The sequence below is a fragment of the Nelumbo nucifera genome, chromosome 1 (assembly GCF_055504915.1).
Source record: "Nelumbo nucifera cultivar China Antique chromosome 1, China Antique-T2T, whole genome shotgun sequence".
Lineage (NCBI taxonomy): Eukaryota > Viridiplantae > Streptophyta > Magnoliopsida > Proteales > Nelumbonaceae > Nelumbo > Nelumbo nucifera.
Window position 1 is genome coordinate 88,631,222 of NC_142649.1, and position 14,467 is coordinate 88,645,688.

Here is a 14,467-nt window from a genome sequence, read left to right on the forward strand (position 1 = left end):
ATTCCTCCTTTTTAAGTTATATAACAGACATGTGGGCCCAATTTAATCCCTGTTTTCATCTCCTTGTTCTATTTCCCACTTTAAGCCGCAATCAAGCCCCCTTTGACTTGTAAAAAGCAAATCCCCATGTTCTAATGAGTAGGGAGCCAAACACGAACAGTCAAATAAAATTGAATAATCCTAAAAGCCATTAGTAATCAAATCCGTTCTTATTGGATGACACGTGGAAAATTATATTGAGGCAAAACTTCTATTGCTTTAGGATGCATCCTTCTTCAAAAGGCATCATTTCAATCGGCCCACTAGGCCCAATTGGTAATTTGTTAATCTAGATAGGTGACCTGTCTAGGGAACTTCTCAATTTTCTCCCATGAATCTGATGATTTCCTATTTTCCCATAATTTCTGCAAATCAAGGGACTTCTCTGTGAATGACATTTTTCAAGGGGGCATTTTCGTAAACAAGATCCTATATATATATGCTTTTAGCTTCCCTGTTCTTCCTCCACTATTATTAATTTCATCCGTTGGTTAGCCCGCAGGCCTTCGGAGTTGAGAGAGAAAGAGAGAGAGAAGGATGATAAGTGCAGATGACTTCTACAAGGTTATGTGCGCGATGGTTCCACTCTACTTTGCCATGTTGGTGGCGTATGGTTCGGTGAAATGGTGGAAGATATTTACGCCGGAGCAATGCTCCGGCATCAATCGGTTCGTTGCTGTGTTTGCTGTTCCTGTGTTGTCATTCCACTTCATATCTCAGAACAACCCATACCAGATGGACACCAAGTTCATACTGGCTGATACTGTTTCTAAGATCTTGGTGCTTGTTTTGCTCTCCCTCTGGGCCATGATCTTCCATGGAGGACTAGATTGGTTAATTACTCTCTTCTCTGTTGCAACACTGCCAAACACACTAGTCATGGGCATTCCATTGCTCAAGTCCATGTATGGAGACTTCACTCAGAGCCTCATGGTGCAACTGGTCGTTTTACAATGTATAATCTGGTACTGATATTATCTTACTCCATAACCCAGTTCTGTGCTACACCATTTCTTTATTTGATTTGGTTTTCTTTCTGGGTTCTCTTTCTTCAGTCACACCGCAACTCTCTCTCTCTCTCTCTCTCTGTGTTTGTGTCTGTGCTGTGAAAAGATGGTAAAAAGTAGTGAAGGAAGAGAAAGATTAGACAAGAATAATGAATGTTTTGTTATTGGGTCTATATAAAAGCTTAATCTGGATATGGGTTATGATGCAGGTATACGCTTCTACTGTTCTTGTTTGAATATAGAGCTGCAACCCTACTAATCCAGGACCAGTTCCCGGGCTCCGCAGCTGCTTCCATAGAAAAATTCGAGATCGACGGTGATGTAATTTCCCTCGACGGCCGGGACCCACTACGTACCGAGTCGGAAGTTGACGGCAACGGCCGCATTCGAGTTCGTATCCGACGGTCTACGTCGTCCGCCCCGGATTCAGCATTATCATCCTCCATTGGAATTACCCCACGTGCATCAAACCTATCAGGAGCCGAAATCTATTCAGTAAACACTCCAGCCCCACCTCGCGAGTTCAACCACGGGAACACAGATATAGGTTTCTGCAATGCCGATTTGGCATTCGGCTACCGGTCGGCAGCCAGCCCCCGGCTATCCGGGTATGCATCATCCGACGCCTACTCCCTCCAGCCAACGCCACGCGCATCAAATTTTAATGAATTGGATACAACGACGGTGACAACATCAAATACACCGACGTGGATCAGATCTCCGGCAGGTGGGAGGGTTTTCCGGCAGACGTCACCAGCATTCTCCGGCGTGAAGATGGTGTGGGAGTCACCGGGGAAGGGTCAAGCTGGGGGGGACAAACAAGGGTGCAAAGATGTTGGACTCGGAGGTACGTGGTAGAATAGGCAGCTCTGCTCTGTCGTATGTCTCGCTGTCGTAGCTTCCAGGGCCTTGTTTTTGTCAAGAGAGAGCATAAGTTAAAGAAGAAAGAGAATATAAACAATTCAGGCCAGGAACCTACTCAGCTTTTCAGATTTGTACTTTTTTTGCCTCCTATATGAATGACTGAGGTGACACACTAATCAGTATCAACCCAGTCGTTTAACTTATTATTAGGTTTGCTAAGTGGGTCGTTAGTGAGCTTCTTTGAACGAACCAAGATTCTTACACGTGGCAAATTTTTTCGGAGCTCAAAACTTTTACCCAATACATATTGCCACGTGTATAATAATAATAATAATAAGTTAATAACAGTAACAGCATTTAGAAAAGTTAAATATTTAGAATTGCATTAAATCTCACTTTTTAGTCTTATTTTATTGTGCAGAGAAAGATCTTAGCTTCAGAAATGACACAAAAATTACAGAAAATGAGGAAACAGAATCGAAGCCCGCAGCGGCCGGGAATCAGGAAATGCCGCGCACCCTTGTGATGTTGAGACTCATACTTATCATGGTTGGTCGAAAACTATCTCGCAATCCTAACGCTTACTCCAGCGTATTAGGCCTCCTCTGGTCTCTAATTTCATTCAAGTAAGTTCCTAGCTACTAATAAGACTATGATGGTCACTTGATTTTTTTTTTTTTTTTTTTTATTGCGTGGGGCAGGGAAGTAGTGTTAGAATGAATCAGGCTTGGACCGGATTAAAATTAATTATCAATTTGGTTGGTCTAACTAGTCAGCTGTATATCCGGTTCTACCACATAACTAGACTTGGGTGAGGTTGTCACCCGGCCACTGACCTAGCTAGTAGGGTATGGGGATGGAAATAATCAATTGAAATGGAATTAAAATTGTAACAGGGTTTTGTGAACTGAGCAGGTGGGGTGTTGGCATGCCTAGTTTGGTGAAACATTCAATAAAGATAATTTCGGATGCAGGACTTGGGATGGCCATGTTCAGTCTAGGTATATACAAGCTATCTTCTTCTTTTTCTTAAATTTTTTTGGCAATCAAACCTAAGTTCCTTCACCAATCACACAAATACATCAGTATTATCATCTAAGCCTTATCCCAACTATATGGGGTTATTTTGCCATAATGTTCCATTTATTGTCATATCCATTGTTAATTTATGAATGCTTAAATCATTTTCTGTTATTTCAACTAGTGTCCATTTCCGTCTACCCCTGTCTCTTGTATATAGTCCTCGCAACTTGCAACAAATAAATTGTCTAGCCCTGTCTCTTGTCATTTTACCATCTATTGGAGTTATCATTGACTTCATTTTTTATTCTATCTTTTCTAAAAATTAACTTCCTAATGACCACAATGAACAATCAACAGGGCTGTTCATGGCTCTTCAGCCCAGGATCATAGCCTGTGGAATGAAAATGGCAACACTAGGTATGGTGATTCGTTTTATCACCGGACCTACAGTAATGTCAGCAGCATCTCTCGCGGTTGGATTAAGAGGAGTTCGGTTACATACCGCCATTGTACAGGTACAAGAGCATCTACATACATCCACGAATCGGTATTATATATGTTTTAAACATAATAACAAAAAAGAAGCACATTCAAGGTTGTTATGTTAGGGTTTTAAATGTTTCAAATTGTTGATTTACTATGAATCTCACAGGCTGCTCTTCCACAAGGAATTGTACCATTCGTCTTTGCTAGGGAATATGGACTGCACCCTGACATACTTAGCACAGGGTATGGGTTTCACATTTCATTTACTGCTTTTTATGTTCTGTACTCGGCAAGTTTACCACTATATCATATGTGTGTGTGTGCATTGTTACATAGTTGTCTCCCTACTGCATCTGCATGCCATGAGTTTTCTTTTTGACAGAAATTTCAAAAGCGCCTTTGCTTGTTTAAATTATCTTTGTTGTTGAAATTCGTTAGCTATTTCTCATGAGGAGGCAGTTTTCACTTTATGTCTTTCTGAACTTTGAGTCAGTGAGAAGTCAACACCTTTATAACGAGGGAGGGAAGTGGTAGTATAATTTCCTCTGCCTCTTCTATATCCTCTGAAAAAAGACAAAGTTGTTGGCTGTCATTCGGCCCTTTATTCCATTGGATCCCACTAGAATTCTTGTGTGCCTGGAGGCTACATGAATATTTTTGTCTCTTTGCATGATAACCCTCCAACCCCAGCCCTCCCCCATACTCCCCAACAACAAAAAAACCTCTCTTTCTCTCTCTCTCTCCACAGAGCTACAGTCATTTAGTTGACGGGTTTTTTTTGGGTTTTCACAGACAAAAACCTAAAGGTCAGAATTTCTGTTTAATTATATGGAAACACAATCAAGAGCAGCTTACTCCATATTTTAGATCCCATTTCCAAGTATAGCTTGCCTTAGGATTTGATGAGCACATAAAACTGGTGATTAGAGTTTTTTCTTGTTTTTTTCGCTGGACAGCAATAATGAGTGTAGCCTTGTCCTTAAAAATGTGGGTAGGAGTTTTGTATTGATTGCATTCTAACATCTAGCTATGTGGCTCCACATCATGAATGGCTTTTAAATCCTCCCATCCCCCACAAAAGAAATGCCACTTTAGCAAATAGAGAGTCATTGAACATGATTCTACATTCAGCAATCATCACACACTAGCTCCTTTTCTTGTTCTTCATCTTCAACTCAGCATTGTCTCCTTCATTGTTGCAGGGTCATCTTTGGCATGTTAGTTTCCTTGCCTGTCACCCTCCTCTACTACATATTGCTAGGCCTATGAAAGGGGAAGGTTGCCACTGAATAAAGCATGTGGAGCATCTGTCTTTCCCTGCGACTGCTGCCAACCGCCGATCGACGATGATGTTAAACTACATGTATGTGGGGTTTACCAGATTTGCCACATGTTCATGTAAACCAGCTCCGCTTTCGGAGCCTCTTGACTAGAAAAAAAAAATGTGTTGGAAGCATGAGCTAAGTCATGGAGGGAATGTATTAGTTTCTTAGAGAAAGTTGGGTTTTCTTTCTTCTCTTTGTCTCTTGCTCAAAATGCAGAAAAAACCAGGGTTAATAAGAACTTGATGAGGAATCAATGTGGTAGAGTTTCTAGCTTTGGGATGAGCATGTACGTTAGTGGTAGCCGAAAGGAAATGGAGTATGATCATGACTTATGATTAGGATAGGAGAATATTGTTTTCTTTGTGGGGAGTGGTGGATGGTGGAAGTAAAATATATATTGTTAAATTAAAGTAGTTGTTCATGTTAGTTTGACTCAGGGAAGGGAAAATTATTTCACTGCCCACCCTCTTAAAATTTCTATCTGTTTTTGATTTCCAAACAATCATCGCACACTAGTTCTTGTTTCCTCCTTTTCAGTGGATTTAATCTTATTGCTTGGCTTGGAATTCTAGTAAATGAAGGGAGAAGGCCCTTGACTATCCACTCTTTGCCTTTATTCACCCAAGTTAATGGGACTAAAAGTAGAGATTCCACAGACAGGAGACAATTTTTTCTTTTGTCCTTTACAGGAAGGATTTAGGGCTGTGGAGAAACGGTATGGAAAAAATTCGATGACTTAAAAGACTATGGAAAAGATGGGAAAAGTTTAAGCACCCCAGAAGACCCAATTATTCAATAAAAAAGATTCATTATTTTCTAAGTTGAGAAGAAGATTTTCCTTTTACTGATGGAAGAGTTTGCTTTCCTATACAATTATGACAAATGCCCATTAGTCCAAGTATATGGGATGGGCCATATCCCGTTAGGTTGAAGCAAAAGCCAAAATAATTTTGTATGAAAACATGTATCAAATTATTGTTGGTGGCAAGATACAGTTAATGAATTGATGAACAACCGATCTTGCCTGCGTCCAATGGGCCAGCTTGGGCTACCAAACTTGATTGAAATAGTAATCGCATCATACCATAATCCTTGGCCAAGCATCCGGGAATTTGGGGCTAGGGCCGTCAATAGGTCAGTTTTACTCGATCAACCGAACCTAATTGAACGGATTACATTAGTTCTGGTTCTGAGATTTTGTTCTTTCATCATCTGGATATGGGTGATTGTGATTGTTGGAAATGGCAACATCTGTAGCGATTATTTTCTTCAACATCTAGGGTGAATTTGGCGATGATATCAGCACTATCACCTAGACATGATGATGAGTGAGTGAATGATGAATCAGAAATCCTGCATTGGGTGTCGAATTATCACTTTGACATGTAGTTTCTTTCTGTGTTTGTTTTAAAAGAAAATGTGGGAAAAAGAAAGGGAAAGGCAAGTAAACCTATACAATATTAAAGAATCAATTTCCATTATATCTCTCTATTCTTTATCACTATTCACTAGTGCTTAATAAGCGTGATATCTCATCTTCACTATTAACAGGTTAAAAAATGAATAAGCCAAGGGGATTACATTAGCAAAGGCAACAAGTCTGTGTTTGATGATCATGACAACGAGGAGATTACCATTTATATACTGCTCTGTTGAGTGTTGATTGCTCACTCTTGTATTAATTAATTAATTTGTGGTATTAATGTGTTTGTAGCATTATATGGATCCACTGGTCTTTCTTGGTTATGGCTGCCTGATAACAATCTAATGTGGCGTTTGATAAATCTGAAAAGTTAAAAAGATATTAAAATTGTCTGAAATCTGAAAAGTTAAAAAAAATATTAAAAGTGTTTGAAATCTGAAAAGAAACATAATTATTTTTTGACTTTTTAGAAGCTCTAAATAAAGAAAGTTGTTTGTGTTGAATCAAACCTTCAACATCTAAAATTCACTAATTTTACTATTTTACTTTATATTAGACTATTCAGTTTCATTGTTGCAATGGCGAGAGAAGAAGAAGAATAAAGGAGAGAGAGAGAGAGAGAGGGAGAAGGCCGGAACTTGACACCGCTAGTTTGTCAAAGGAGTTGTAGTGGCAGGAGAAGAAGAAGAATAAGAAAGGAGAGAGAGAGAGAGAGAGAGAGAGACGAGAGACGAGAAAGAGAGAGAGACGAGAGACGAGAGTTTAAGGGTATTTTGGACTTTTGATCAAGTCTGAAACACATTTGAACGTGTTTAACGCCTGATCCATGTCTTATTATTTCAGATTTGAAAATAATTTTTGGACCCAAATTCAAATACACTTCCCAAACACCTATGATGCCTAAAAAGCAACATTTTCAGACTTCATAGGTCTGAACAATATTATCAAATGCCACCCAAGTGATGACAGCTGCTTACATACCTTCATGACAATAATCTCTCTAATTCCTCGACTTACACAATATTAAGTATTATATTAAATTATTAATATTAATGATCAAAATTTACCAACAAAAGTTACATTATGTAATAGCCGAATGCAAGAGATTTTTGCGGAGCTTTACTTTTTCATTGTATCTCCTTCGTTCATCGTACAAGTAATATGGTTGCTCTTCTAATTGCAAAAAAGATTTGTTCTTTGACCATAAGTTCCACTTGGACTATATCCCTAGAATTCCTTGTACCTGTTCTCCTGAAAGATGCTTCTCAATGAATTAGCCAATGGCTTTTGCTTAAAAAAAATAAATAAATAATATCAATAAAATTAAAATTCTAATAATCCATATTCGATATATGCATATATAACTATTTCTAATTAATACTCTATCTTTCCTATATATATTTAGGGTGTTTGGTTCCGTTTATGTTTATTCAATATACGTTTGTACTTGTGTGACTGCAAATTCGAGAAAAGCAATTAATGAGGGTGTTTATGACATATAGGCGCAAAATGCCAATAAATGCATACCTGTTTCAGGAAGCTCCAAAATGAAACTTCCTGAAACGAAAGAGGCACATAGAAACTAAAGTTTACTTTTGCAAATTTCAATACATAGAAATGCAGTTAATGAGGCATTTGCTGACAGAGTGCAAATACAACCAATCTCAAGGAAGAAGAACCAAACATATAGATTATTTGTCATGCAGCTCTTTAAAATACAACCAATCTCAAGGAATTGGACCTAGGTTTCAATAACTATCTCGGTAACTGTGAAAGCCTACTTGTAGAGTGCCGCATATACATATAAGGGGTTATTAGTGGTGTGTGGCACCAAATATAAAAAAAAAGACTCCATAATAACAATATTAGTGTGGCTCATCATCATCATCTATTCTTTGGTAGATATGTAATTTAGTTTCTTTTCATTAATTACCTAGTTTACTTGTTTGGCCTGAGTTGGCTAACCACTTTTCAGCTTAATTTCCTTCTTTGTAGATATGTGAATGTATAAATTATTTGAAACCTCTATATTCATATATTCATTGCCAATACCCATCTACCTAACAAGCTGTTAGCTATAAATTTTATACTAATCTTGATCTCCCTCATCTAATATACAAAATGAGGAATCTAAAAGCATTAGACTCTTGGAATATAACAAGGGAGTGTCAATGGTATTAGAAAATCCAATTTCGAATTCAAAATTCGACATAATTGAATTGAATTTAGATATAATTTGATTCAATTCGATAAATATTCAAATTCAATAGATTATTTTATTTTTATATATAATATATATAATATTTAAGTATTTTATATAATAACTAAATTATATAAATAATTTATATATTTATATACTTTTTTTTATCAATAAAATATTTATTTTTTATATTTATTAATTACTTAAAATAATTAATTGATTAAATTTAAATCAAATCAAATATTTGAATATTTAATCGAATTCAAATTCAAATATAGATTTTCAATATCCGTCTGACATCAAATTTTTTAATTGGATTTTGATGTGGCGTAATCCGGCTGCTCCCTACTGGAGACGATCTGGCTGCTAGCAACGACGGGGACTGAGTAACCTGCGAGAGATGAATCAGAGATCCCGGGGGGGCTTACCTGGTGGGGACACTCTGATGGCTAAGTTAGCACGTAATAGAGAGCTTGAAGATGATATCAAAGAATTAGAGAGCTAGAGAGCAAAGATTACACATCATACCTTCGCCCCTGGGGGGTGAGGTATTTATATACTGGAGTTCCTGCGGGTTTGGTGGAGCAGTTCTTGGATCCTCGCTGTGATGGGATCTGCTTTTGTAGTAGGTGGGGATAATGCCACAAACCGGTAAGGTTGCCCATCTCCGCCTGGATCGAGGAATGGGTGAGCTAATATAGCCGTTAAGGTACGATCCTGTAAGATGTGGGGTACGGTGGTGAGATCCTCGATGTTGTCACGCGGAGCTCGGCCTGACTATGTAGCAAGTTGCCTGTGAAGTGTTGGGCTATTTGGTGGCGAGCTGCCTGAGCTCGGGTTCTTCAGACCCAACCTACTTTGAATGCCGAAGTGCCTTAGTACTGAGATGATCTTGCACCGAAGTAGGCTTGAACCGAGGTGAACGCTTTTCGAGGTGGGCCCAGCTGTTCGAGCTCGATCTATTGCGGACTTGGTACTGAGGTGATCTTAGTTCGGGATGATCTTAGCTTGAAGTAACTCTAGTTTGGGGTAACAAGGTACCCGAGGTTGCTTTGTAGCGAACTGATCATGCTGGGTTGTCATTTGTGTCTAGTAACGTCCACGCACCGAACTGATCATGCTGAGGTCACTTATGCCAAGTCACATCCACGTGTCTCCCTGTTACAAGGCTGGGCCAAATTTCCCTTCATCATCCTTCATTCTTAAAATTAAGGGTAAAATTCAAAAATTCCCTTAAAATTTCTGACAATCATAAAAACCTCCCCTACAGTTTCAATTTAGCAAAAGCCTTCCCTAGATTTTTAAAGAATGCAACAAAAACTTCTCTTTGGTTAATGATCAAAACGAAAAATGTTAAAGCGGTGAATCAATTTTTCCCAATTATCTATTTTACCCTTTTGTAAATTAATTTGCATCTATTTTCACTGAAATACCCTTATCGACATGTTATCCTCTCTCCCGCTGACCTCTCTACCCTCTTTTCCCATCCCAGTTTTTTGAGTTTGAAGAGGAGGAACTCAACACTCAATCTCTCATCCAAACTCTATTGATTCAAGGAGGGACACAACATGCACCTATTAATCTCCACGACTATCACCAGACCTCTATCGACAACCCAAGACCAAAAGAATTTAAATTAAACCAACAACTAAAACACTCTCACCTGTAACAAGAATGGTCGATCACGGGGTGATTACAAGCATCTCAGGTCGGTCAACGACCTCAGAAGGACATCCCCTCCGATGGAAACACGAAACACAATGATATAATTTCCCATGCTAACTTCGTCCCCTAGTTTCCCATAGCACTTGCTTGAAATTCAGCTCTCTTCATCAGCATAGGCTGCAACATTATCGTCCTGCCTTGCTGTGAAGAAGCTCTCCTCCCCAAAGAGATATCTTCCCTTTCCTATGCTAAACTCACCCTAACCTTCTTTTGTTTAAATGAAACTCCAAAACTTTGGTAAAAAAAACTTGTTTGAAGCCCCTCAAGGCTAACAATCTCACTGCATCCAACATCTTCCAACTCAGATAGTCCTCATCAACAACCACAAAGATATTAGAAACAACTTCCTCCTCCCATGCTTTCTTTGTTATTATTCACGGAACAAGATATTAGAATAATTAACACATGTTTTATGCATCGCTCTTTATCAAGCTTCGGAGGAAAAAGAAACATGTCTTAGCTAAGCAAAATACTTTAATAGGAATTCAGATATAAAAAAGAGTTCTTCTATTGACTTGCATCAATGAATCCAGAAGAAATTAGGTGGTAGACATGATCATGATAGCATAGAGCTAATCTATCCTAGGAAATTAACACATGGTTAGTTCGACAAGTCCCCTTGTTTGATATATAGATTGAGCATATCAATCACCTCTCTAAATCAAACAAGACAGACAACCACACATCGGGTAGGATAACCCTTCGGATTACTTTTCCGGATTAAATCTCTAGATGGCAACATAGGGTATCCATGAAAATTGCCCTTTTCATTCTTAAACTTGATTAAGCATTCTTAATCTCAAACCATTGCACCGATTGATACTTCTCAAGCGACGTTGGAGACAAAGGCAACTCCGGTTAAGAGAGCACTAGGTTCTTCCAAACATGGATTTTTAACTGAATTGGTTGGTTGAGGTTGACTGAAATGACTAGCCAACTAGAAAAAACATTGGACGAGATGGAGTAGCAAAGAACCCAGCCCACTTTTTTTGTTTTTCCGCATCGCTTAGGTGGGAAGTAGGAAAAGAATAGAATAGAAGGGAAAAAAAAAACATTTCTTCTCTCGAGGAAAGGAAGAAGGAAGAAGGTTGAAACAAAGAGGGACAATGCCACGACGGGAAAGGGAGGATTTTGTCACTCGATTAGGATAAAATCATTAATGACACCTAGGGGTAATTTTTGTAACTATTGACATTTTTCGTCTTGATCATTGACGGAATGGGTGGTTTTTATCTCATTCTTTAAAAATTTAGGGGAGGCTTTTGCTAAAGTAAAACTATAATGGAGGTTTTTATGATTGTCAGAAACTTTAAGGGAGGTTTTTCTATTTTACCTTAAAATTAATTGACCCAAAAATACCTTTAATCGTCATCGGAAAAGGAAACCAGGGCTAACTTTCTTTGGTTAAAAATCTCCAATAGTGAGAAATTTGAATTCCATCGACTTTATTTGTCCGTTTGTAATCAATCTCCTCGCTCTTTGCTCTAATTTCTTTGAATTTCTTGTCAATTCTTGCCAAAAAAATCTCTAGATATGAAAATTGTTTTCATTACTACTATCTTTCCCCGTTTTGATGATCTTAAGTGCATTCTCTCTTTAGTTTTTTATAAAACTCTCAAAATTCAATGATTTAAAATCTTCGAAAGCATTCTTCTATTTCTACAACTTTCTTCCCCAAGATCATTGGAATGCTTCCGTTCAATTGGTTCCTATGTGGGTCAAGGATTTTCAGGTATGTCAAGTTGTAGAGGGTCTAAGGAATTTCTAACTGTAAGACATTATTTGAAACGTCCCTACAATTAAGAACTCGAAATCTCAATGTCAATTCAAAGAAATATGGGATACACGGATTTGTTTATCAAAGATGTGTAGAATTCACAGCTCTAGTAAAAACTTGAAATTGCTTAAATCGTTGGGGATCTCACCAACAAGGTGAAGGTTCTTCAAGTCCAGCACTTGAAGCAACTCAATGATTCCAAGCTCAGCTGGAATCGTTCCTGATGAGCAGTAACTTGGTTCTCCTAATCACCTCGCGGCACATGCCCTTCGAGTAACACCTCAGCACTGAGTAAGCAAATTAGCTCGACAAGTTAGCCAGGAGCACCTCGCTTAAGCCGACCTCCACCTCGGCTGGGCCGAACTAACAAGCACCCTAACTAGCGACAACTATCTCAAAGACTTGCCAAGTTGTAGGAATCCACGACTTGCGAGGAGAACCCACTAACTTGGACCGATAACACTTTACTAGCCCGAGATCTCAGAGATGTTAATACCTCGACCATTAGACCGGCCTACCACATCGCACGCCTCAAAGTTACTCGAACATAACATAACCTCGACGTAGATCTCGCAATCGACATATTAATGCGCCCAACTAAGTGGAAACAACTCCACGAGAAGGTGAGACCCGTTACAAAAGGCTATGACCATCGAAACCTATATAAAGTACTCACTTCTACCTGAGAAGGTACGCGTGATAATACACTATCGAGCTCCCTCATTCTCTCAAGAACACTCTAACACATCTTCTGACTTAAGCATCGGATTGCCCTTCCCAGGTAGAGACAAACTGGGCACTCTAACATTCTCTCTTTTAGAAACACATCAGCTTGGCCACATCTAGCTCGGCGTGACACAACTTGGCCCTGATAAGGAGCCTTCCAAATCAAAGTCCGAATCACTTGACACAAGGGAGAAGCCAGATCACACAATATCAATTGGCACCATCTGTGGGAAATTGTAACAAAAAGCTAGTACTCTCTTTACCTCTTTTTAAGAACTAAGAAAGCAATGGCTTCCTGAAGCAACTAGCTGGCCAACAACAACCAAATCCCCATTGTGACCATTGGACAAATAGATGGCCCCCTACACCCAACCATCATCCCCCCACGCAATATCAAGGCATTCAGGCCAACCTACCAACAACTCAACCAAAAAGAACATAGAAGATAAGTTCTGAACAACAACTACGAAAAGAAGCTAAGGCATTAAGGCCTACCTCACGACAACTCGACAAGAATAAAATTTTTGCACCAAGGCACCCGATCAACTTGGCGACAATTTGACCAAGCTAAACAACAGAAACAAGAAGAATTCCATCCAAAAGAAAAACACCAAATGTAAAAGTCTAAATTTCATTATACTCTAAGAAAAGAAAGGCCAATGATCGTACATGTAAAAAAGACTAAGTGTTATAAGTTCAGAGATAATGAGCACGCTGGCCCAAAAACAACTTATAAGAGCGCATACGCCCCCAGAATCATCAGAGAAATAGAACCCATCGAACAAGTCAAACTATTCTTCATGGATGCCCTACAGCTCGTTGTCGACACCATTCCCCACCTCTCCGTCTTCCTACTCATCCCCGTTGGGAGTCAAAGGCTCCTCATCAACCTAAGTGGCGAGCTCGCCCAGTACATTGTCCACAGAGAAAGAGCCAAAATCGAAAATAGGATGCATCATCTTCAAATAGTGGCGACAAAGTTTGAAACCCTTCTTTATTGAAGGAAGAGCATCCTCCACTTTCTTCTTTTCATACTCAAGGGACTCCAAGAAGTGAGCAACGACTGCCTCCTCAGCCTAACGAATGTCCTGGGTATACTTCGATCACAGTTCCTCCAGTTGGCGTGTATGGGCAGCAATAGTGTCTTGAGCCTCGGTCAACTCACGTTGCATTTTCTGGTTCAACTCATAAAAGCATTGGCAATCCTCCTCCAAGTCGAGCTGGACCTTCTACATCTTAGCCTGTAGTGCGGTGATGTTTGCCTACATCTCACCTCTCTCCTTCTGTCTCACATGAACATGGTCCAGCAAAACCAGCCCAATGGTGTTCGCCTACCAAAAGAAGGAAAGCATGATTAGAATAGACATCCTAGAAACAAAAAAGAGAGAAATCCTACAAGGAGACGAACCTGAATGATGTGGTGGGCCATCCGAGCTTCGGCATCGATTGGGTCCAGGTGACGGTAATAACGAACATCTTTAATAAGCAACATACCCCTAGCCATCCAAATAGCTACCCGAGGATCATATACGTGATCTAGTATAAAGACGTTGTCATTAGGAACAAAGTAAGGAATTCTGAGACGTAAGGTCTGGCCTCACGCCCCTCCTGGCTGACTTGAGGTTAGAAGGCAACAGGAACTATTGAGTACAGATAAGTGTTTATAGGCTCGCTGCCTCCCTCAAGGTTGACGACAAGAGGAGCGGGGTGTGGCAACCTCACTTCAGCACTAGTCGAGGTCCCCTCCATCAGGGAGTGGAGATCTGCCCTTTGCTTCTTCCTTGAAGCCTTCTTTTCCCCGGAAACTACCAACATCGAAGCCATGCTCGCCATATCTAGAGAAAAGAAAGAGAAAGCCGAACTAAAATCAAT

The 14,467-nt window shown here is 39.5% G+C and overlaps 1 protein-coding gene across 1 annotated transcript; it reads left to right on the forward strand.

Moving 5' to 3' along the window:
• The first annotated feature begins 514 nt into the window (after nt 1–514).
• On the forward strand, nt 515–5,180 carry PIN6 (Auxin efflux carrier family protein). Its single transcript, XM_010245738.3, has 7 exons — nt 515–1,004; nt 1,256–1,893; nt 2,332–2,536; nt 2,826–2,911; nt 3,291–3,448; nt 3,586–3,662; nt 4,622–5,180. Exons 1-7 carry the CDS (start codon nt 577–579, stop codon nt 4,686–4,688), a joined length of 1,659 nt encoding a protein of 552 aa, XP_010244040.1. The 5' UTR covers nt 515–576; the 3' UTR covers nt 4,689–5,180.
• The last annotated feature ends 9,287 nt before the right edge of the window (nt 5,181–14,467 follow it).

What these genes read in the sequence shown, in the direction of transcription:
- PIN6 (XM_010245738.3), top strand. Translation starts at nt 577, where the DNA reads ATGATAAGTGCAGATGACTTCTACAAGGTTATGTGCGCGATGGTTCCA. An exon ending in CAAAGATGTTGGACTCGGAG is followed by an intron (nt 1,894 to 2,331) that starts GTACGTGGTAGA and finishes TTTATTGTGCAG; the next exon opens with AGAAAGATCTTAGCTTCAGA. An exon ending in TACATACCGCCATTGTACAG is followed by an intron (nt 3,449 to 3,585) that starts GTACAAGAGCAT and finishes TGAATCTCACAG; the next exon opens with GCTGCTCTTCCACAAGGAAT.